Here is a 22902-nt window from a genome sequence, read left to right as displayed (position 1 = left end):
GCCGCCGGCCTCGGCAGTCTTCCGCTCCCTGAAGCTAGCAATGCATGCACGTACACAGTGTACGCTATGTGGCTGGTAGAGCTATATATGTAAACCAGCCTCTCACAGCCCCATCAGCACCGGCATACCCACCCATGCACCGCCACGCTATATTCGCCAACTAGGCCGGCAACAATGGCCGCCGGCCTGGATAGTCTTCCGCTCCCTGAAGCTAGGCAATGGCCGCCGACCAGCATGCGCACTCTCTCAGCAGCACACACTACACACACAGCCTCTACCGCTATATATACAGCCATTGCTGCGCTCCTAAGATCCATCCAAGCATCCAACTACAACAAGTCCCATCCACCACACTTCACACTTGCTACTCACACCACACACAAATCAATCAGCTTCCGGCAAGGTTCGAGTTCAATGGAGGGAGGTGGCGTCGGCAAGGCGGGCTCGGCGGAGGACAGCGCTGCGAGGCGGGCTCAGGAGTGTCACATGTGCCGCATCTGCAAGAGGGGCTTCACCACCGCCCAGGCGCTCGGAGGGCACATGAACGTCCACCGCCGCCGCGAGGCCGAGGCCGAGGCACCGCCGGCTGGCGCTCAAGTCGACGGTGGCCGCGCCGGTGGGTCGCAGAAGGCAGGTCCCGGGGGCGAGGGCAACGACGAGGTGGACTTGGAGCTGAGGCTCTGGTTCTAGCCTCTGATCACCCATTCATCATTTCGTTTATCAGCGATCTGGGTGAAGCTTTAGTAATTCCTCGTTAATTTGCTAGTACTGCTATATATGTTCAGGACGTCCTTCTTCTTTATTTTCCGTGTAAATATGTGTGTGGACATACGTGGTCAACGTAGTGTACATACTGTAGAAAGGTATACCAGCTCTGTACATATAGACATGCATCACCTCTGTAAATATGTGTGTGGACATACGTGGTTGGAAAGGTATATATACCAGCTCTGTACATATATAGCTGAAGAATTTCTGGAGAGGAATGCTATTGATGCTCGGACAAACTAATATGTGAGATTTATTATGTGATACCTAAATGCAGCATTGTGATTCACCGCGTCAGCTATATCCAGTTCTCTTGCTGGATCACCGCCCCTAAGAGAGAAGAAAACCCATTCTGGTTGCGAAACAATAACAAATTACACGCCTCCACAACACGCAGGTGCTCAAAAGACAGGGCTTAAAGAGGACGTTTGTTTTCTGCTTCTGTATAGTAAGCAAACCAAACCTTCGTAGTACGTGCAAGGTTTACTGCTCCTGAAGTTTTTCTCATGGAATATTTTGCAGGCCAGCTATCTTGCTTTTTACAAGATGGTTTTTTTAGTTGCTATATGCTTCACTTAGGACTACTATATAAGAATCCTACAGAGAGAACTATAGTTTTTTTTTCTGATAGAAGCTTTTTAAATATTCTTGTGCATGTGCAATTTTTTAGCATGTATATATATGTTAGAAGCACGAGAAAATTCCACCTTGGCAACGGAGATGCATATATATCCCACATGTACAAGCACACAAAATGAGAAAGAAATCTGATAAAAGTTTTAGTTACAAAAGGAACAAGAAAAAGCGCACTCCTAGTGCTGCCAGAAGGATGTTGAGCAAACCAGCACATATGATCTACCACAAGCGATCGTTTTTTTTAAACAGAGGCATAAGATTTGCATGTGACCAGCATTCACGGCAATGGCAATAACTCGCACGTTATAATATGCCCTAGTTTTTTAGACCCGAACCCAAAGCTTTGCCTCCTCCATGATTGTTTTCAGAAGGATCAGTGGCGATGCAATTTTGTGGTGGAAGACCCTTGCATTTTGCTCGTTGCACAAGCGAGCGTTTCACTATAGAGGTGATTGGAAGACAACCCTAGTGTCTACGGTTTCGTTCGGGGGGCGTCTGATCTTCAGCGGCGGTGGCGGTTGCTGTAGCGTGGTCCTCCCGGGGGCTGGATTGGTGTTCTCTCCCCGGCCTGTGATTATATGCTCACAGGAGGTGTGGAGTATGGCAACCCCGACTAAGAGGCAGGAAAGAGAGATGGCGACCAGAGACCAACCTTGCGCCGGGTGAGAGCATCTCTATCGGTCCCCTATAAATCAGACGAGCAAACGGCAGAGTATACTTTAGAGGAGTCTATCTGCTCCTCTAAAAAAGTGTCATTTCTAACTGAATTCCGAAACTTAACTCATTAAAAAATGAACACAAATTCGATGCAAATTTGATCCAAACAAATTCATCAAACTTGATTCGAACTCGATTCAACCAGTTGCATAAACTATTTTACACAACTTAAACAAAATTTAGATTAGATTGCATAAAAACTAAAAGTAACTACTGGCTATCACTCTCATTTTTTTACTATAGCTATCACTTTCATTCATCAACCTCTAACAGTCCGATTTGGTCATGGGCTCCTCGCCCTCTCTGCCGCCGCCACCACCCAGCCTTGCTCGATCGCCATCTCCGCCGTCGTCGGAGCCGGAGCCGTTGCTGGAGCAAAGGTCGATGGCTTCCGTCACCCTGGACTTGTAAATCTCGTACGATCGGCGCACCTGCTTGACACACTCCGGGTATAGGTGGTGGAGCTCCGCCATGTATGCCTTGTTGGCTTAATCTACCTCGAGTGGTTAACTGAACCGCTAAGTATGCACTGTAAATTTTAGCAAAAATGACTACACTTTTCTATCTTTGTGAATGAATTTGCTTGATTGCATTCTTGTTTGACTGTATTTGACTGTAACTCTAGCAATTCTCAAGCACAATAAAGTGTCATGATCATGATCATGTCCAGTCATGGCTATTTGGTTTATGCAAAGGTGTCATGATCATGATCATGTCCTCTTTATGCAAATTCAATCATGCTTTATTCTTGTGTTGTCAATTCCTATAAGAACTGTCACTTGATTTGTTCTTGGAGATCTGGTACATAGGAGTATGAATACATCTCTCTTTCCACTAGTATTGTAAGAATACATCTCCATAATGAAGGTACTCCTAACATAGGAGTATTGAAGCTTTATTTGTCCAAACAAGGTTGTTCACAATAATATGCCTTGTTGTTGTTTGAATTAAAATAAATTCATATCTGATCAAATTCAATCTTATCCAGATTATACGTATATAGATGGAAATTAATGGAGTAGTGTAGTTAGCATATTGCTTCAGTTGGCCATGTAGTGGCCAAATTAAACCAAATTATTCAAGTTAACCCAAATAATTCCAATAAATCAAATTAATCAAAATAATTGAAATTATTCTAAATTAAACCAAATTATTCCAATTGAAATAATTCAAATTAATCCAACAAATTCCAAACTAATTATCATTCAAACAAATTCAAATTAATTTAGATAATTCCAACAAATTCAAATAAATCAAAATAATTCCAATAAATTCAAATAAATCCAATTATTGCCAAAATATTCCAATAATCAAATACACATGACATACACTTCCCTTTCCTAGAGCATCCTTTCCTTTCTCTAGCTACTTCTTCCCTTCCCTTTCCTATTGCATTTTTTCTATAATGGCCCTGGTATCAGCAACTAGGTGACCATCACAATATACACTGATTACTTCTCTTCCATCATTTTGATGACGATCCTTGTACAAGTGTGGCAGCTTATATTGATTTCTTCCTTTGTCTTTCATAACTTCAACATAACTGCTTGCAATGTGACAAAGCTTTTGAATAGCTTGTGGGCCTCATAGTTCTCAAACTCCTCTTCCACACATGTACTAGTTCCTGGATATTTGTAGGTGATCTGCAGTCGGTTGGAGACTTGAGAGAGAGAGTTGTGGAAGTAGAGGTCCAAACAATTAACTCGGGGTTGTTTGGGGCTTGTTGTAACAATTGAATGTCTAGATCAGTTCGTTCCACAGCTTCTCGAAAAGCTTCATCGTTAACAAGAACATGAGACCTCGTATTATCCTTTTGGATGAAGATTGTTCTTCCCTCATCATCGTCAGGCCACTTATCTTGAATCACTGGGATAACTCTGTTGATGAGATAATCTCTGCACACAGGTCTGATTACTTTCATTGATTTTAGCTCTCTCGTTCCCCTTACTCTGTTATGACTTGTTCGCACTACCTCAGTCTCTTCGACAAATGCCCAAATACCAATCTTTCCATCGAATGTTAGCTCCCCATCATCGTTGTATTGAGGCCTAGCCACGACAGTTAAGAACATTACTTTCCCAATGCTATTAGTATTTTGCATGGTGCACTTGGGTTCAGGTTCTCCTGGAAGTACATAGTAACTGTTTTTTCACTCTAGTCACGTCATGCCATTTTTCATCTATATGCACCATATCGGTCATTGGCTTGAAAATAGGCGGGGAACTTGAGATCCAATTCTCATCAAGCCTGGACATACAGAATATCAATCTTGCAATCTTGTTCTCTGGCTTGAAGTAAGGCTTCGGTGTGTTTGTGATGCGCTTGAGCTCATTCAACTGAAACCGCTTGTGTAGGGTCGAGCAGGCCACACCTAGAGATCATGCCAGAGCTTGAACTGTCCTACTATTGAGTGGGATTGTCGAGGTCCTTGAAAGATCCGGCTTTTTTCTCTTTCAGCCAGCTCTTCCTTTCTTGTTATCCACTTCTTGGCCTAAGGCAATATGCTTTTTGGCGTCTGCCAGATTCTTTCAACAGATAGTACCGTGTATGTTCACCAGGGTTAAGATAGCAGCTTGTCCTCTAGTTGAATAGATCCATGTCTGAGCTTGATTACTAGCAAAGCAAAGTAAACACCATGCCTCTCCTTATCTGACAATTCTTTCCTTTTTGGATTTTACCCGCTTCATATTCTTGAGCTTGTTCATTTTCTTGAGGCGTCCCGTTCGAATTAATAGCTTCATATTCTTCTGCTTCTTCTTGAGGCATCAAGTTCAAATCAATAACTTCATCTTCTTCTTCTTTTTAAGGCATCAAGTTCAAATCAATAGCTTCATCTTCATGTTCTTCTTGAAGCATCAAGTTCAAATCCATAGTTATGTGCTCCTGCTATCAATGACAAAAGATGAGTACTCCATGGTACCATAACAGCCAAACAAGAGTATGTAATCCAAACAAAAAATGGGTGCCATGGCACCATTTCTAGTTTGGTTAACATGGCAGCCAAACAAGAAATGGGTGCCATGGCCCCTTTCCTAGTAAACTGAAACCTGAAAGCAAACTGCATTTTAGGAGTATCATGTTGATTGAAACATTTGCTAACAAAGATCATGGCAGTAAAACTAGACTAGAGGTGTGTGGAGATCTCACACACACACACACACACACACACACACACACTCAAGTCATCACATACATACTCCAATGTCAGCAGCAGTTTCAGCTATGTCAAAACTGTCAATTTACTGTCAAATCAGTGAAAAGTCATGGCACCATTTTTAGTTTGGTTGCAATTACATAACTGAATTTGGTATGTACTCCACTTTATACCCAAGCTTTCATTAGGTAGTTTTTTTTTGCTTATTTTTTGTGTGAAATGACATGATATTTTAACTGAATTTTGACAGTAGACAACAACTAAATTCAGTGGAGGAGCATTGCTAACATTTTGGAGTACAGATTAACTATTGATAGTTTAACTGAATATACAAAAATTTGGAGGTACACTTGACCATGGCATTTACAAAATCTTACTGAATTTTTCTCTAACTGAACCAGATCATATTCTCAAATTGTAGTCTACTAATTAACACAATACTCTATATCATACTGAAACCTGAAACTTGCAGGTTTCAACACACACACACACACAATCTCCAGTAATTACCTTTTTTCACGAAAAAGCAAAGCTTGTGTATCATTTCATTGATAGAAGGAGTAGAAAGAGTACAAAGGATTACAAAACAAAACACGAACGCAGGAAGGCATGAACATGGTGCCCAGAGCTGAGAGACAAGGGATGCTCGCCCCGTACAGAGGATACATCACAGCTAAACCTACGAAACCCGAGCCAAAACAGTGATGCCAAACCAACAAGAACTCCAACATCATTCGAGCCAAAACTGGGGACACCGCAAGCAAGCAAGATAGTGCCTTCGGGAAGGAAGACCAAGCCGAGACACCATCACTATCCAATCCAGGGGACCCGGACCTAGGGTTTCCCCTGAGCTCGAAGAGGGGCTCAACTGAAGGCCTTGGCAGCGCCTCCAAGAAGGAAAACGACACCCGCGGGCACCGTCGCTGCCAGCACCGGCAAGCCGACCAGAGATCTCTTCCTGGCCTGAAGCTGAGCGATGCCATAGCCGCCGAATCCGGAATCGTAGATTAAGAGGCCAATGCTGGTCGGAACCACCATGTCACGAAGAGGTTGGCGGGGCTGTACCTCCCGTCGGAGGGTGACACCGTCTCCGAACCCACAAGCATAGGATCAGGAAAAAGGGGGGGGGGGGAGCTTTGAGGCGTACTGGGTAGGTCGGGCGACAAGGCGAACTACACGGGGGTAACGGCGTCCTACGAATTACTGAAACCTGAAACTTGTAGGTTTCAACACAATACTCCAGTAATCATTGTATACTCCATTAAACTTGCGGGTTTGCATCTCAAGAGATCATACAACTAGGAATTTAATGTCAGAGAATTTAATGTCAGATCATACAACTAGGAATTTAATGTCAGATCATACAACTAGGAATTTCATCTACTGATTTTAATGTTAAGAGATCATACAACTAGGAATTTCATCTACAGATTTTAATGTTAAGAGATCATACAACTAGGAATTTCATCTACAGAAACCTGAATCGGTTTGCATCTGTCACACACAGTTTTACATCACCATGATAAGCAGCAGTAGTTCCGATGCTTATCTGACAACGAAGATCAAGAAATCTGTATTCATGATCGCCGAGTTGTACAGAAGAGACAAATGGTTTCTTCTGTTAACATGCAACGCTTACAAGATGGACCAAGATGGCACAGCGTCTGATCAACAGTTCAACTCTGCCTAGCCTGCTAAACCCTGCGAAGCTGCACTGACGGAGAAGGTTTTCTTGCGCATTGAGGTGGCGCACCCCGCCAGGCTTCTCTCCCGCCTCTGCTTCACCATCTCCGGCGCCTCCACGAGTTGCACCCTGCGCTGCCGCTTGGCATCCGATGCTTGTTGGTACCTCTCATGGAGTTTGCGCTTCGCGGCCTCCATTGCCTTCGCGTCTGGATCGGCCGAGACATTGACACGCTGACAGACGGTGACCTCCTTGGGCTTCGCCATGCTGATCCCGCCGACGAGATCGGACGCCTTGCTGCTGATCTCCACCGTCTTCTTCTTCTTCTTCGAGTCAAGATCGGCCGAGGCATGCTGCCGATCATGAACGACGATCTTGTTGGAGGAAGGCCGCTCCGTCGTCGTTGCGCTGACACGCTGCTGCTCGACGGTCTCCTTGGGCTGAGGCGCGTTGAAGTTGTCCGGCTCTCCGGCGACGTCGCCCAGCGCGGACGCCCTCCACTCGCTCACGATGCCCCTGGCGAGGACGCGGACCCGCTCGGACTCGTGCTTCTGCAGCGCACGGACGGCCTTGGCGAGGTCCGTGGTGGCGAGCACCTTGGGCGTCACCGGAGTCAACCGCAGCGTCTCGAGGGACTCTGCCATCAAGCCGTCGAGAACCCCGCAGAGCTTCTCCGCCTTGCCGTCGTCCGCGGTGTTGCAGAGCCCTTCGAAGATATCGCCCCTGGCGCGCCGGAGCTCGTCGCGGCACATGTCAGGGTCGGCCGCCTCGATGGCCGCGTCGACGGAGTCGAAGGCGCCGAAGAAGCGCTTCCACCGGCCGAGCGGGCTGGTGGTCTGCGCGGCCATGGCAGCGGATTTCTGGCGAGCTGTGATCGATCTTTGGACGGAGAAGTGGAGGGGGAGGAAGAAAGCGATCGCGTACAACGAGGTCATCGAAGATCAAGTTTATATAGATCTTCCGGTGAGGCGGTGAGCAAACCGAGTGCCATTCGTCGATCAGAGCAGCAGTCGGAAGCGCGTTGAGAGTTGCGCGCGCGCCACGGAAACATCTTCGAACGGCAATCGGTTTGCATGTGCCGCACCTCCTGTACACAATAACTACAGATATTCCAACACGCACCAGCAAGTAGCACCCACATCCATGGCCATCATGTCGCGAGCTGCCGCAGCGGAAGCCGCCATTGGCGCCATGATCGACGACCACGCCGCGGGCTCCCGCAAGAGACGGCGCATCGGGAGCACCGAGGACTACCAGCTGACGCGCGTGCTCGGGGCGGGCGGCTTCGGCGTCGTCGTCAAGGCGCGCCACCGCGCCACCGGAGACGACGTCGCCCTCAAGTTCCTGGTCCGCTCACCCGACGGCGGCAAGAGGAGGCACCACCGTGCACACGCGCTCCACCGCGGCCTGCTGCGCGAGGCGTGCTACCTCGCGGCGTGCCGCGGCCACCCCTCGGTCGTCGGCTTGCACGGCATCGCGCGGGACCCCCGCAGCGGGCAGTGCAGCCTCGTCCTGGAGCACGTCGGCCCGAGCCTCGCCCACGTCCTGCGCGCTCGCCGCCGGCCGTTCACGGAGGAGGAGACGCGCCGCGTCATGCGGCAGCTCCTGAGCGGCGCCGGGAGGATGCACGAGCGCGGCATCGTCCACCGGGACATCAAGCCCGGGAACGTCCTCGTCGGCGGCGAGGGCGCGGTGAAGATATGCGACCTCGGGCTGGCCGTGTCCATGGCCAGCGCGCCGCCGCCGCGCGGCCGGGCCGGCACGCGCTGGTACATGGCTCCCGAGATGCTCCTGGGGAGGTCGGACTACGACGAGCTCGTGGACGCCTGGTCGCTCGGCTGCGTCATGGCCGAGCTGCTCGCCGGCGAACCGCTGTTCCCGGGACAAAACGTGGTCGACCAGCTCTTCCGAATCTTCCGCGTGCTCGGCGGCGCGTGTGTAGGATTCACGCGCACGCCGCTCCCGCTCGCCGCCGCGGGGCAGATGCCGCCGACACGTCGAGGCGACAGCGTGCTACGCGCGCTGTTCCCGGAGGAGCGCCTGTCGCGCGACGGATTCGAGGTTTTAGACGGGCTCCTCACATGCGACCCCAGCGAGCGTCTGCCGGCGGCCGTGGCGCTCCAGTGCCCGTGGTTCACTGACACCGCCGACGTCGCTGCCTCTACTGCGTAGGATGCATGCTGTACCACCATTCTACGTCATCACTTCTGCGTAGGGTACAAGATGATGATATGTTTTGTAATGTAATTTAGTCAGTAATGGAATTGTACCAAGGTGGTTTCTCCTGTAATGGAATTGTAATTTAGAATGTTGTGCAGGCTAGGATCTCCCTCTCTGCAACTAAACGAGTCGACAGCTATTTCCCTGTCACAATGTTTATCAGTGCTAGAGAAGAACTGTACATTATTTGTCTATAAACAAGAGGAAAATAGAAAAAAGTTAAAACACACACAACTAATAAGCTTACCTGAGAGGAAAACTTGCTACAGCCTGTTATTACATGTCTAACAAAAAAAGAGGATTGATCCAAGACCATCCATACATCTCATAACTATCACAGTTTCACAGAATACAGGAGAGGGTTCATCTGTACAAAGTAGTCCTTTTTTTAACCTAACAGAATGGATGTCGGAATAGTCTGAGAATACATAAAACTGATACTCATTCCATGAGAGTAGCTTATGAATTATACTTATCTGGTAAAAGACCAAACAAACAGCAACAAGAGAAAGAAAAAACATATCACTACCCATTAGCTACATATAAAGCGAGCAACCCCGGTTTAAGAGGTTTAATCTTTACTCGAGACCCAACCATATCTCACTTCCGAGCAAATACATCCATTCAGGGCGCCAAACATTCAGTGCCCCCGCCCGGTGGTGAAGACAATCAAGCTTAACGCCACTTGAAAGGTCTCATTTGTTTTCATGGAAGCTTGGTTGAAAGACCTTTATATAGACTTCAAACAGAGTTACTACTAGCCAGAGAGAGCTCATGTACTTCGGTGAGCATCCACTCTTCTCCAGTTTGTCCTCCAAGCACTATCGCTTTTGTACCTCCAACGACACAGGTACTGTGGCCCCACGCAAACCGCGGAGGTCGCCCGGGAACATTAAGTATCCTCCACGTAGGTTTCTCTTCAGTCGGATCCAAGAGATACAGCTGTGACGCCGAGTGGAGGCCTGCCACTGATCCACCAAATATTAACACTCTTCCCCCTGGCAAACTCACAGCAACGTGATCAAGACGAGGAGGTGGACCAGCTCCAGCCGGATTTCCCGCCCCAGGCATTCCACTCCCAGTGAGGCACCGCCAGCAGGGCTCTTCTTCGCTTAAGTCCATTGTGAACACATCACTGGATCGTAGTCGGAGAGGACCACTCTTAGCAAGACCGCCGAACATCAGAATTTTCCTACCATCATACACAGACATTGAGTGGCCCAATCTAGAAGGTGGTGTCCAAGATGCAGGTACTTCCCTCCATACAGGTCTGTCCATGCTCACATCAAGAAGAAACGTATCACTGAGTAGTACACCCGAGTCTGCACAGCCACCAGAAACCACCAACTTATTCCCATCCAAAGTGCAGGAGCTGTGCCATGAACGCGGAACCGGCGGTGCAACACCAGGGATCTCCCGCCAAGTTGGGTGTTTCGCATCCAAATCCAACATGAATACATCATTAAGAAGGCCCTGCCTTCCACAACCCCCGAACACAACTAACCAAGATCCATTTAGGCAAGATAGTGTATGGCCCCAGCGGCCCGGAGGAGCTGAGCTTACATTGACATGTCTCCACTCCGGATTGCTAGCATTCAAATCCAACACAAACGTGTCATTCATCGGTTGCATGTTAACACCTTCCCCGCCAAAGAGAACGACACGATTCCCTACAGCACAAGCACTGAAGTTGCATCGAGATGGCTCCACTGCACCTCCAACTGTCAATTTCCTCCATGCAACAGCTTCCAGGGTGGTTAGTTCTCTGGCCAGCCGACCCCAGCCCAATCTTTTCGCAGCAGGCACAGTCTCAAGAGCTCGAGTAGTCTCACTACCCCATGCATTACGGCAAACCATTCTCCAAAGATCTTCATTTTTTGTTAAGTCATACAACCGTCGACATACAGAGCTCACAGATGCGACATCTCTTGGAGACAACCTTGACAAAATACTCTGGCAAAGTACTTCATCAGTTAGCTGGAAGAGACTGGAATACTCCCGGCAGAAGTTATCCTGCTCTAGTCCGGTGGTTATGGGCCGGAAAAAGTTATCCGGAGCAAACCGTGTAGATCTCACAGGTTCCCTTGTAACTGAGCCAGGTACTGGTCCCAAATCAACATTAGCATTGGTGAAGAACTGAATGCCCATATAATGGGTGATGATATCATCATCTCCATATATAGGAGTCAGATGCAGCCTATTCATCAATGGAAATCCGTCTTTTCTGAAATTCAACAAATCACCACGGAACTGAGTACCGTTGTCTACGCATCTCTGAATCCCAGAAACTACTGCATCATCAACCAAGGGGTGCCTTCTCTGAGCAAATGGGCCTCTGCATTGCAGAAACCGGCTGAAAGAGGGACAAACAGCAGTGTATAAGAACATCAAGGATAGTAAGTTCAACAGTAAACTACTGCGCAAAAAGCTACATCATGGACAGCTAAAAAAGGAGAAATGGTTCAAGAAAAGAGCAGCACTTGCATACAGGATATATTTTGTTGCCATTAATTACAAAATGCCATTTCCAAACTTAATTAGCATGCAAGAATCTATATAGCCCAGGAATGCCATGTAGTATCATAAGGACCCCTTGGTGGTAGGGTCCTGTTTTCTCAGAAGTTTTCATCGGCATTCCCTTAATTATCATGTGTGTTTTGAGGCTCATAATGATGTAGAATGCCAGCAAAAGACAGCAAACAACTTTAAGAAATTCAATGTTCATGGTCAAGATGCACAGTTGTACGGCAGAACATTGTAGACCATGTTTTCACAAATTCAATTTACTATTTATGTTGTAGCAAACATCCCTTGGGGCCTTGGAATATGCTTCAGTAAATAATGACTATTATTTATTTCCTAGGACAAAGGTCTACAGGCTGACGTAATTGTGATATCAATAGTAGTAGGTATATAAGTGCTAGACTGCCAATATAGCACAAGATAATCAATGGAGTACAGTCTACTATAGGTCCACAAAGTTTGCATGAGTTATCACATAGACTATTGAACTTGGAAATTGCACATTTAGATCTCCAAATTTGTACATGCAAGGCAAGCAGGCTTTATGATTATGAGAGAACAGACATTGAGCACTGCTCTCTTCAGGTAATGGGGTCAGTGTCTGTAAAGAAGAGGGGGGGGGGGGGGGGGGGGGGGGGCAGAAAACTGTACTCCCCCCATTTGTTTTTTATCAGAAACTCAAAATAACAAGCATGCAATAACTTCTACGATTAAGCCTTCCAAACTTTGGAAAACAGTTGTTCCATCACATAAATCAGTAGCACTATATTTGTTGTCCAAGTTACTGTCACCATCATAGTAATATACTATTGGCGCTATTTCTTCTTATGATGTACGTAGTATACAGATATCTATGGGTCCCTCCGTAACAAAATATTACAAGATAATCATATGTGAGGTCATTCTACAGAGCAGATGGTACTTAAGAGAACTTCAGAATATTACTATTACTATTTCTGCAAGACCAGAATTGGTCACAACTCACAATTTATCACTTATCCAAGTATACCTTAGATCCTTCAGCTACAGATATTACTATTTTTGTGTTCTTCCTTTAGTGTTATGCGCCTATGGCTCATTTTTAATTAAGGCTACATACCTTAAAAGTTCCATTCCACAACCTGCTCTAACTCTACAGGTATCATTATTTTCCATGATACTATTGAAAAGTGCAACATAACATTGTCAACTGTCAGATCATCAAACACCTGGGATTCCAGCATACTTAACATGGCAGACAAATTTTGATTAGAATACTACTTTTAACTGAGCAGGTTCACTCCCATTCTGTCATAAAGATCATGATAAATATATGTTCATTTCCATGTGAAGTTGCTAGGTTCCAACAAGTATGTTTGCTCAAACCTCAAAGGATACTACCTACAACCTTGTTGCCCTACAAAATGATTAAAAGTACTTACAAACATGTTATTGTTTTTCATTACTTATGTAGTATCATGCCAAAAGGAGTTTATAACTGATACAAAAAATACCCATTTCAAGGCGTCACTATTTTGTGTTCTCCCTTTTGTGTTATGCACTTATGACTCATCTTTCATTAAGGCTAACTACCTTAAAGTCCCTTTTCACAACCTGCTCTAACTCTACAGGTATCATTTCCATGATTCATTGAAGAGTGCAAAATAGCATAGTATGATCAGATCATCAAACACCTGGGGGATTCCGGCAGACTGGACATGACAAACAAGTTTTGATTGAATATACTTCTTTAACTGATCAGGTCCGCCCCTTTCTATTCTAGAGACTGTCATGATAAATATTTGTTCATTTTCATGTGAAGTTGCAAAGTTCCAACAACTATGTTTGCTCAAAGGATACTACACAAGACATGATTACCTTAAAACAAAACAAAAAATGATTAAACTACATACAAACATGCTTCTGTTTGTCATTACTTATGTAGTATCATGCCAAAAAGAGTCTATAACCAATCCAAAAACACTAGCGTAGAAGTATCAGAGTTAAGTCAATCTTGAAGGGTTGCATTAGATACAAAGTTAGCGAACCAAGGGAGAATTCAAACAGCATGGTTCCAAGACTAGCATATCAGGCCAAGATGTGGTTCAGCAGCTCCAATATATAGAGTAAATAAAGCCTCAAGATATGGTCCAAACTCAACAATTTAAGGTAGGAAAACTTCTCCTGGGACTGATGATGCAAGACATGATGGCACTTTTTGGTGCTAAGTTGCTAACTTCAATCTATTTGGTGCACACAAATCATCGGAAGTCTTACGAGCATTTGTAGGAACTGTTAACAGAAAGCAAACAATGCTACTGGAGGACTAGGCAAAGCCAAATAAGCACAAACAGGCACAGGGAATCCTACACCATAACGAACCCACGTCACAGCTTGATATTTGGCCCAAAGAAGAAGCGTTTTAACAAGTAGAGTGTAAACCGAAGAATTCCCCAATCTAGCCACATTTCTATTGCTACAAGTCACCACTACAGAAGCTCAGGACGTAGCAACCCAATTATCCAAACGAACAAAAATTAAGCTCTGATCGATCCTAAGTGGCATCAATTCCAACAATACATGCACGAATCGAACCGAAGGAGAGCAAAAGTAGGAGGACGGACGGGGGACGAACCAGTTCCTGCCGAGCACCTCCTCGGCGCGGTACCCGGTGGCCTCCTCGAAGCCGCGGTTGACGTAGATGATGGGGCAGTCGGGCTCGAGCGCGTCCGTGACGACCAGCCCGTACGGCCCCGCCCCGCGGAGCATCCCCTCGATGGCGAACGTGAACATCCCGCCGACCCCGTCGCCGCCTATCCCTCCAAATCCCCCGCCCTCGCTCCCGCTCCCGCTCCCCCCGCCAAGCACCACCTCTCCCCCCTCCTCCTCCTCCTCCTCCATCTCGTCCCCGCTCCCGGCGCTGCCGCCGCCGTCGGACTCGCTGTCCCACTCCATGGCTGCGCGCGCGCGTGGCAGCCGAAAACCCTAGGTCCGGACCCGGGCTCCCCCGCCGCCGCGGCTCATCCCATGGCCGCCCGCGCGCGTGGAGGGGAGGGTGGGCGCGCGGATTGGGGATCGGTGGCTGGGGGGCTGGGTGAAGGCGAAGGAGGTTTGGGGCTGGGACTGGGAGGGAATGGTGGGCTGGGGCTCGGGTTGCTTCTGCCTCGCTGTCGGGGGTCGTGGGAGGGGAGAAAGAGGGAAGACGAACGAGTGGACGGGGAAAGGGCGGCGTGCAGAGCACAGTGGCGTGAGCCCAGCCTCGTCGACGTCGTCGTCCACTGGCGCCCTGTCCCGCTCGGTGATGGACCTCCGCCGTCGGATGGGATCTGCGGCGCACGTGGACGGCCCGGATCCGCCGTTCTCGAAATGTCGAGACGTGCACGCGTGCAACCGCGAAGCACACGGGACCGGGGCGACCAGCTGCGCGGCCCTGGTGTGGCCGTCGTTTTGTCCCCCTCCCCCTACCCCCACTTTACAAATGAGTTGAATTTCAGCTCAATTTGTATTGTCCCCTAAAAAAACCAATCTGTATTCTACTCCGGAGTAGAATTTGTTTGAAACTTCTAGGCGTGGTTTTCTGGTTGGGAGTATCAAAAGCCCCCAAAAGCATGGACCTAGGAGCGCTCCCTCCTCTGCTCCGTCGCTCCCCCATGCATCGAATGTTCTGCATGACGACGTACAAAGTCGAACTCAAACCATGAAAAACCCCGCATCTTGTTTCTCTAGTAGTGTCGCCCCTTCCCCTTTGCTGCTGCTCCTTTTCTTCCTTCCGCCATAGTAGGCCTTGATTTTCCACCGCCGCCATCGTAAGTCGGGCAAGTCAAGGCATCGCCATATCCCAATCATGCAAGCGCGCTTGTAGGCTCGGCAGGCGCTCGGTACCATTCTATCAACAATGCATTACACCACTAGCCACATCGTCGGTGTCGTCACACTGAGGTCAATTGTGTCGCTCTTCTTCCTTTCCCGCACTCCTCCTTCGTCTCATTCTCCTACCATCTCGTGTCGGTGGCCTCATCACTTTGCCTCACATCACCACCATCGAGGCCAGGTTGGCCTCCTCCTGCCTCCTCGTCCTCTTCTTTCTCCTTCCTCCTCTAGATCTCTTATACCTTGCGATCTGATACGACAACAAAGGAATTTTGTTCGGAGTATACCTACTGATAGTTTGGTAAGTACATGGTTTGATTTAAATGTCGTGCAGACTTTTTTTTGCGAAAAAGAACTCAAATCTATTATAAAATTTTACCAGAAGTACAAAAGCACTCCAGACCTAATAAAAATTACATTAAGGTCCCTGGACCACCAAACGACTACTACTGCCGCCAGAATGACGTGACGTTGTCGTCGCTCCCATACCAGAGCCGACCTAACTTTGTCGATAGCAGCCAGAAAGTCTTTATGCACGTGCCCCCAAGGAAGAGTGCCCCAGAGTTGCAATCGTTGTTGTTGAACCCTTTAATCAATTTGAAGAATCTGACACCAGATATCGTCGCCACGTACACACAACGAGAAATCCTAACCTTGCCACCCCGAAGAGCTGGCAGGAATCTACTGGAGTCCGGAGCTCTGTTTAATCCGTCCCGCCGGACGAACTTGAGAAGGATCAGTACCCGAAAGATTAACTCAAAGAAGAAGCGTCGTCATCCACCTGAGTGCCACCCTGCGAGGACTAAAACCCTAATCATCTACTAGCCAGAGTCGAGGCATCAAGGTTTTCCTCCCACCACAGGCCACCGGAGCGGTAGGCAGAGGAGAGGTGAATCCATGGCCTCGTCAGCCGAGATCGCGGGGAGAAAGGCTTTACCCTAGTCGCCTTGCGAGAGGGGAAGGAAAGTCTCTTCATAATGTCGTGCCAACTTTTTTCCAAAAAAAGTTGCTAATAGCCAACTTAAATAAACATAAAATACTGTGAATGAGTCCTTCCAAACAAAATTCCATATAATGCAATCCTACAATCCAAAATCAAAGAGGTGACACAAAAGAAAGAAAAAAGTCCCAATAAAAATCCTTTGGAATTTCGAGACCCTAAGAAAGTGATAATAGGTACTCTACAAGATTGTTTGGTTTAGCTATACATACTAAAATGAGCACGTGATGGCCAACTCTCCCCTCTTGCTTGCAAAATAAAATACCAAAAGAGGTTAGCAAGTACTCCTATAACCTGTTAGAGCAAAGTGTTACGCTGAGGGGAAACCTAACACGTTTTTGTATCACCAAACGGCAGTTTTCTCATCTGTGTATCTCGCAGCAATAACATGTTGCCTTGCAAAAGAGAAAGTCGTGAGAAGCTGATGTGATGTGAGAAACTATACCAGCCAACTTGAAAACAAACAGCAACTTAGGCCCTGTTTGATAACAAAGTATTAGAAAAGCCAAAGTATTTGAAAACTACAGTATTTTAATCTATAGGCACACGATACCACAGTTTTGACATACAGAAGATTTCTAGAGTATTGAGAATACTGCAGACATGTTTGGTTGTTGTTAGTAAAACATAAATTAGCAACTATTCGCAGTTACAAACACGCATGTACGTACCAATCTCCCTAGTCGTTGCACACCTGGACAAACAATCGAACAGTCGCATGCATAAACTTGAACGGCCATGCACAAAGCTAGCTTACCAAAAGCGGAGGCAGTTGAACTACCAGGAACGAAGCTGCCGGCTGCGTGTGGGCTGGAACACTCGGCCATGTTCAGCATCGCCGTCAAGGGTCACCACGGTCCGCGGGAACATCCACGGTGGTGCCGACGGTGCACCACGCAGCCAAGCTGAATTGAGTGGATCGAGTTGTGCCATTTGGGAACATGGAAGCAAACGTGCCCGTTTTCTCACCGTGCTCAGTTTAAAAAAAAGAGGTCTGGGATTGTTTTTATTATGCAGAGAAAATACTGTGGTTTGGTAAATACTCTAGTATTTAAACCACAGTTTTTAGACCCAACCAAACAGCCTGTTTTAAATAAAACTACAGTAATCTGAAAAACTGTAGTATACTTAGAATACTTTAAAAATACTTTGCTATCAACAGTTGTGATGGCAAATACCTTTGACGTGAGCCGGTAACCAGATGCGTAAAGCTCATGTCCACACCTTCTCGTTCACTTCCTCTCCTCTCCACCATGCAAACTCGGCCCAGAACACACTGTCAAAAAGTAAGTAAGAAAAAAAAACTCAGCCCAGAACAAGGCAACATGTCCAACACCACCTTCCAGTGGATGGGCACGCGAGAAACCCTAACCTCTGCCCTGAGGAGCTGGCAGGGAATCTATGTCGTCAGAGCCCCATCCAATCCATCGCACCAGACGAACTCAAGGAAGATCAAAGTCCAGAAGATTAACTTGAAGAAGAAACGCTGCCATTCGTCCGAGCACCACCCTGCGAGGAGTAAAACCCTAACATGTCGACTAGCCAGAGTCAAGGCACCAATATTTCCTTCCACACCACCGGCCGCCGGGGCGACAAATGGGGGGGGGGGGGGGGGTGAATCCACAGGCTTGCCAGCAAAGATCGAGAAGAGGAAGGAGGATTTACACTAGTCGCCTTGTGAGAGGGGAAGGAAACTCTCTTCTTAATGTCGTGCCAACTTAAATATACAAAGGTTGTTTGATTGCTACTCCCTACGTCCATAATATCCATAATATAAGAACGTTTTCAAGCTAACATAGCTTGAAAAACATTCTTCTATTATGGGACGGAGGGAATAAAAGAGAAAATACATGAATCTTCCGAAGAAGTTAATAACTTAAGTAAAAATAAAATATTGTGAATCAATCCTTACAAACAAAATTCCATATATTGCAATCCAACAAACCAAAATCAAAGAGGTGATGTAGGAGAAGAAAAGTCCCGACGATTATAAAAATCCTTTGGAATTTGAAGACCCTAAGAAAGTGGCAACAGGTACAAGATTGTTTGGTACACATAGCTATACAAAAATACGTGATGGCCTGCTGTCCCCTCTTACTTGTAAAACAAAATACCAAAAGAGGTTGGCACGTATAACCTGTTAGAGCAAAGTGTTACGCTGAGGGGAACCTAACACGTTTTTGTATCACCAAACGGCAGTTTTCTCATCTGAGTCCATCTCCCAGCAATAACACGTTGCCTTGCAAAAGAGAAAGTGGTGAGAAGCTGATGCTGATGTGAGAGACTATACCAGCCAGCTTGAAAACAAATAGCAACTTAATAGCAACAGTTGTGATGGCAAATACCTCTGACGTGAGCCGGTAACCAGATGCCTAAAGCTCATGTCCACACCTTCTCGCTCACTCCTCTCCTCTCGTCTCCACCATGCAAACTCAGACCGGCTCAGCCCTTCTGTGGGTGCTACGTGGTTGACAATCACCACCAGGATAAATGTCCATTCAACTAGCTTGGCTGTTTTGTTTGACTGTTGAAAGTTGAAACCGCGGCTATTTACTGCTATGACCAGACCATTGAGCAATCATCCTGCATTTGCGGCCTCTGCATCCGCAAGCTCGCCCCTCCTCTTCAGTTTACCATGCATCTCCTCGTGGATATTGCATTGCTCCTCTTCCTGTACATGTCAGCATGTTCTGCCGCGGCAACGGACACCATCTTGGCCGGCCAAGCACTCACCGTCAACGACAAGCTCGTCTCCAGGAACGGCAGGTATGCGCTTGGCTTCTTCGAAACAAGCAGCAAATCCTCCGGAAACACTAGCAACTGGTACCTCGGCATATGGTTCAATACGGTCCCCAAATTTACTTCTGCATGGGTTGCAAATAGGGATAAGCCAATCAAGAATATCACCTCATTGGAGCTCACAATATACCAGGATGGCAACCTTGTCATCTTGAACCGGTCCACCAAGTCCATAATCTGGAGTACACAAGCAAACATCAAAAGAAATAGCACCACTGCTATGCTGTTGAATAATGGAAATCTCGTCCTAAAAGACTCTCCAGACTCATCAAAAGTTTTGTGGCAGAGCTTTGATCACCCCACGGATACATTTTTCCCAGAGGCGAAACTTGGATGGGACAAGCTCGCCGGCCTGAACCGCCGTATTATTTCTTGGAAGAACTCAATCAACCCAGCTACTGGTCTGTATAGTTACGAGTTGGACCATAGTGGTGTCGACCAGTTATTGATTGCACCACTTAGCAGCTCTGCACCATACTGGTACAGTGGTGTATGGAACGGCAAATACTTTGCCTCAGTTCCAGAGATGGCAGGAAACAAAATTTGGAGATCAGAATTTGTCGACATTGGCCATGAGAAGTACTACACATATAGCTTAGTGCAAGCAAAGAGGATTACTCGTCATGTAATTGACATCTCAGGCCAAGTAAAGGTGTTTGTTTGGAACGAGCGCTCACAGGATTGGGAAATGATCTTCGCCCAACCAAGAAGTTCGTGTGATGTCTATTCAATTTGTGGACCTTACACAATTTGCAATGATAATGTGCTTCCAAATTGCAACTGTATGAAGGGCTTCACCATCACATCCCCTGGGGATTGGGAGGTAGAAGATCGAACCAGTGGGTGCTCGAGAAATACTCTGTTAGACTGCATTAGCAACAAAAACACAACACATACCACAGACAACTTCTATTCTGTGCCATGTGTTGGGTTGCCCCAGAATACCCCAAAAGTAGAAGCTGCTAAAAGTGCAAATGAGTGTGCACAATTGTGCCTGAATAATTGCTCTTGCACTGCATATTCCTTCAACAATAGCGGATGTTCTATCTGGCATAATGAACTACTCAACGTAAGACAACTACAATGTAGTGGTAGTACCAATTCAAATGGACAAACTCTTTACCTTCGCCTTTCTGCTAAAGATATGCAAAGTTTGGAAAATAACAGAAAAAGGATTGTCATTGGAGTCGCAACTGGTATAGGTGCTTGTGCTCTAGGCTTATTCGGGCTCAGCCTCCTAGTAATCATTTCGAGAAACAAAAGGAAGAGCTCTGGCCGCATGCTGAATGATGGTTGTAATGGAATCATTGCATTTAGATACATTGATTTACATCGTGCAACGAAACAATTCACAGAGAAGTTGGGGAGAGGCAGCTTTGGTTCAGTATTTAAGGGGCTTATAAATGATTCAGTTTCCATAGCAGTGAAGAGGCTTGATGGTGCTTATCAAGGAGAGAAGCAATTCAGAGCCGAAGTGAGCTCGATTGGAGCTGTTCAGCACATCAATTTAGTTAAGCTTGTTGGATTTTGCTGTGAGGGCTCTAGGAGATTGCTTGTTTATGAATACATGCCAAACCTCTCTCTTGATGTCCATCTATTTCAAAACAATTCCACTATGTTGAATTGGACTGCTCGTTATCAGATAGCCCTGGGAGTTGCCAGAGGGTTAGCCTACTTGCATGAGAGCTGCCGAGACTGCATCATACACTGTGATATTAAGCCAGAAAACATACTGCTTGATGCTTCATTCCTCCCAAAAATTGCAGACTTTGGGATGGCAAAGCTTCTAGGAAGGGATCATAGCCGAGTCCTGACTACAGTCAGAGGAACCGCAGGGTACCTTGCACCTGAATGGATTACTGGTGTTCCTATTACACCAAAAGTTGATGTTTATAGCTACGGGATGGTGTTGCTGGAAATAATATCTGGAAGGAGGAACTCGTGCGGACCATGTACGAGTGATGGCAACCTTGATGTTTATTTCCCCGTGCATGCCGCACATAAGCTTCTTGAAGGAGACGTCGAGAGTTTGATAGATCAGAAGTTAGATGGTAATGTCAACCTGGATGAGGCTGAGCTGGTTTGCCAGGTTGCATGCTGGTGCATCCAAGATGAGGAGGTCGGTCGACCAACAATGGGACAGGTGGTTCAGATTCTTGAGGGTCTGGTTGATATCAGAATGCCCCCAATACCAAGACTACTTCAAGCTATTGGTGGAAGCTCGCATTCGATGCGCGCATAACCTATTTCTCAAGGGAAACTAGCTCAATTGAATGCCTAAATGATATGGTACACGTGTGTTTGTAGTATTTAAAACGAGAATTGTATTTACTATGCAAATGTGACGGCTTATGGCTGGAGATAAATTTGTGTTGCTTGCAAAGTTGTGACGCGTTATAATGTTAGCCATGTAAGTAATGACTTTTTTTTTTTGCAATCATGTAAGTAATGACTTTGCTATGCTCCGTATACACAGACTCACCGGAGCACGGGAGATGCGGTAGCAGACAGTTTTTCACTTCAGTGGGGAAGACGGCGACGATCTCGAACTCCATCTCGGGTGCCTGGAAAATTAAATGAGGGGAAAATTAGATATGAGTCCAATTGCGCGCGGTGACGCGAATGGAGATGGGCGAGGGTTTCCATCGGTCAGGGAAATCGGGGGCGAGCGACGCAGCGGCGTGCGGCGTGTCGGGGAGTCGATTCGGGCCTCGCCTCTGGGGCATCCGGGAGTGGATGGATGGGAGTTGGGAAAGTGAGCGAGGCGAACTCACTGGGGGTTACTCGGCCTCTGCTTTTGTGAAGGGGGGCGGTCACCGGCGAGGCGAGTCGGCAGGTGCTCGACTGCGGGCACTCGGCGGGAGCGCGCGTGCAGACGACGAGATGTCGAGATCACGCGGGCAGTTGAGAGGAAGGCTTGGGTAGCGCCGCTAGGTCGGGCAGAGGGCTCGAGCGCGGCGGCGGAGGCACCGGAGCGAGCGGGAAGCTAAGGTCGATGCGACGCGAGCGGGAGTCGGTCCGCTGCGGGTTTGAGCGACGGGAGGCGGAGGAGAGCGCGGTCTCTCTTCGCGCGGTGGTGCAGGCGGGAGCGGCGCGGCAGCGCCGGCAGGGATGCAGGCCCGGAGAGGCGGAGGCAGAGGTTAGGGAAAGGTCTGACGAGCGGGACCCGGTGGCAGCGGTGTGGACTCGGCCCATGTTAAAGCCGGACAGCCTTAGATAAATTTATGTATTTGTCTCAAAAAAACAGATAAAATTATTTATATTTCTCCCAAAAAGATAAAATTATTTATTTTCTCAAAAAAAGATAAAATTATTTATTTGCCTCGAGATAAAATGATTTAGTTTACATTGCTAATTTTGACTTTTGACCATACATCATTTTCAAAATTTACTGTTATTTCCAAAATAAGTTAGTCTACATTTGCCTGCGAAATGGCTTTCTGCCTTGAAATATTTTTGCAAATAGCACAAGATTTTGTCCAACGCTAGACGTCGATCAAAAGGTAATTTTCCCTATAAATCCAACATCAAATTTATAGCAATTGGGGGTGA

The 22902-nt window shown here is 47.0% G+C and overlaps 3 protein-coding genes and 1 pseudogene across 3 annotated transcripts; 2 read left to right on the top strand and 2 right to left on the bottom strand.

The window, feature by feature from the left end:
- Positions 1-6681: 6681 nt before the first annotated feature.
- On the bottom strand, positions 6682-8034 carry LOC125519180 (uncharacterized). The gene has a single exon (XM_048684057.2). It carries the CDS (start codon positions 7892-7894, stop codon positions 6962-6964), a length of 933 nt encoding a protein of 310 aa, XP_048540014.2. The 5' UTR covers positions 7895-8034; the 3' UTR covers positions 6682-6961.
- A 47-nt stretch (positions 8035-8081) lies between these two features.
- On the top strand, positions 8082-9314 carry LOC125523459 (putative cyclin-dependent kinase F-2). The gene has a single exon (XM_048688492.2). The coding sequence runs from the start codon at positions 8103-8105 to the stop codon at positions 9129-9131; it is 1029 nt and encodes a 342-aa protein (XP_048544449.2). The 5' UTR covers positions 8082-8102; the 3' UTR covers positions 9132-9314.
- Positions 9315-9464: 150 nt separating this feature from the next.
- LOC125523458 (adagio-like protein 1) lies at positions 9465-14918 on the bottom strand. Its single transcript, XM_048688491.2, has 2 exons — positions 14317-14918; positions 9465-11532 (listed from the first exon to the last, which is right to left on the bottom strand). Exons 1-2 carry the CDS (start codon positions 14634-14636, stop codon positions 9921-9923), a joined length of 1932 nt encoding a protein of 643 aa, XP_048544448.1. The 5' UTR covers positions 14637-14918; the 3' UTR covers positions 9465-9920.
- Positions 14919-19094: 4176 nt separating this feature from the next.
- On the top strand, positions 19095-21592 carry LOC125522723 (G-type lectin S-receptor-like serine/threonine-protein kinase At2g19130 pseudogene; annotated as a pseudogene).
- Positions 21593-22902: the final 1310 nt, after the last annotated feature.

Source organism: Triticum urartu, chromosome 7A (assembly GCF_056163025.1).
Source record: "Triticum urartu cultivar PI428250 chromosome 7A, HENAU_Tu73, whole genome shotgun sequence".
Classification (NCBI taxonomy): Eukaryota; Viridiplantae; Streptophyta; class Magnoliopsida; order Poales; family Poaceae; genus Triticum; species Triticum urartu.
The sequence above is the reverse complement of the archived record's forward strand: the minus strand, read 5'-3'. Positions and strand labels throughout refer to the sequence as shown.

Bases quoted from the DNA above. Each gene is read 5' to 3' on its own strand.
- LOC125519180 (XM_048684057.2), bottom strand. From the start codon at position 7,894: ATGACCTCGTTGTACGCGATCGCTTTCTTCCTCCCCCTCCACTTCTCC.
- LOC125523459 (XM_048688492.2), top strand. From the start codon at position 8,103: ATGGCCATCATGTCGCGAGCTGCCGCAGCGGAAGCCGCCATTGGCGCC.
- LOC125523458 (XM_048688491.2), bottom strand. From the start codon at position 14,636: ATGGAGTGGGACAGCGAGTCCGACGGCGGCGGCAGCGCCGGGAGCGGG. The intron at 11,533-14,316 runs GTTCGTCCCCCG...TCCCTCTTTCAG, and splicing joins GAGGTGCTCGGCAGGAACTG to CCGGTTTCTGCAATGCAGAG.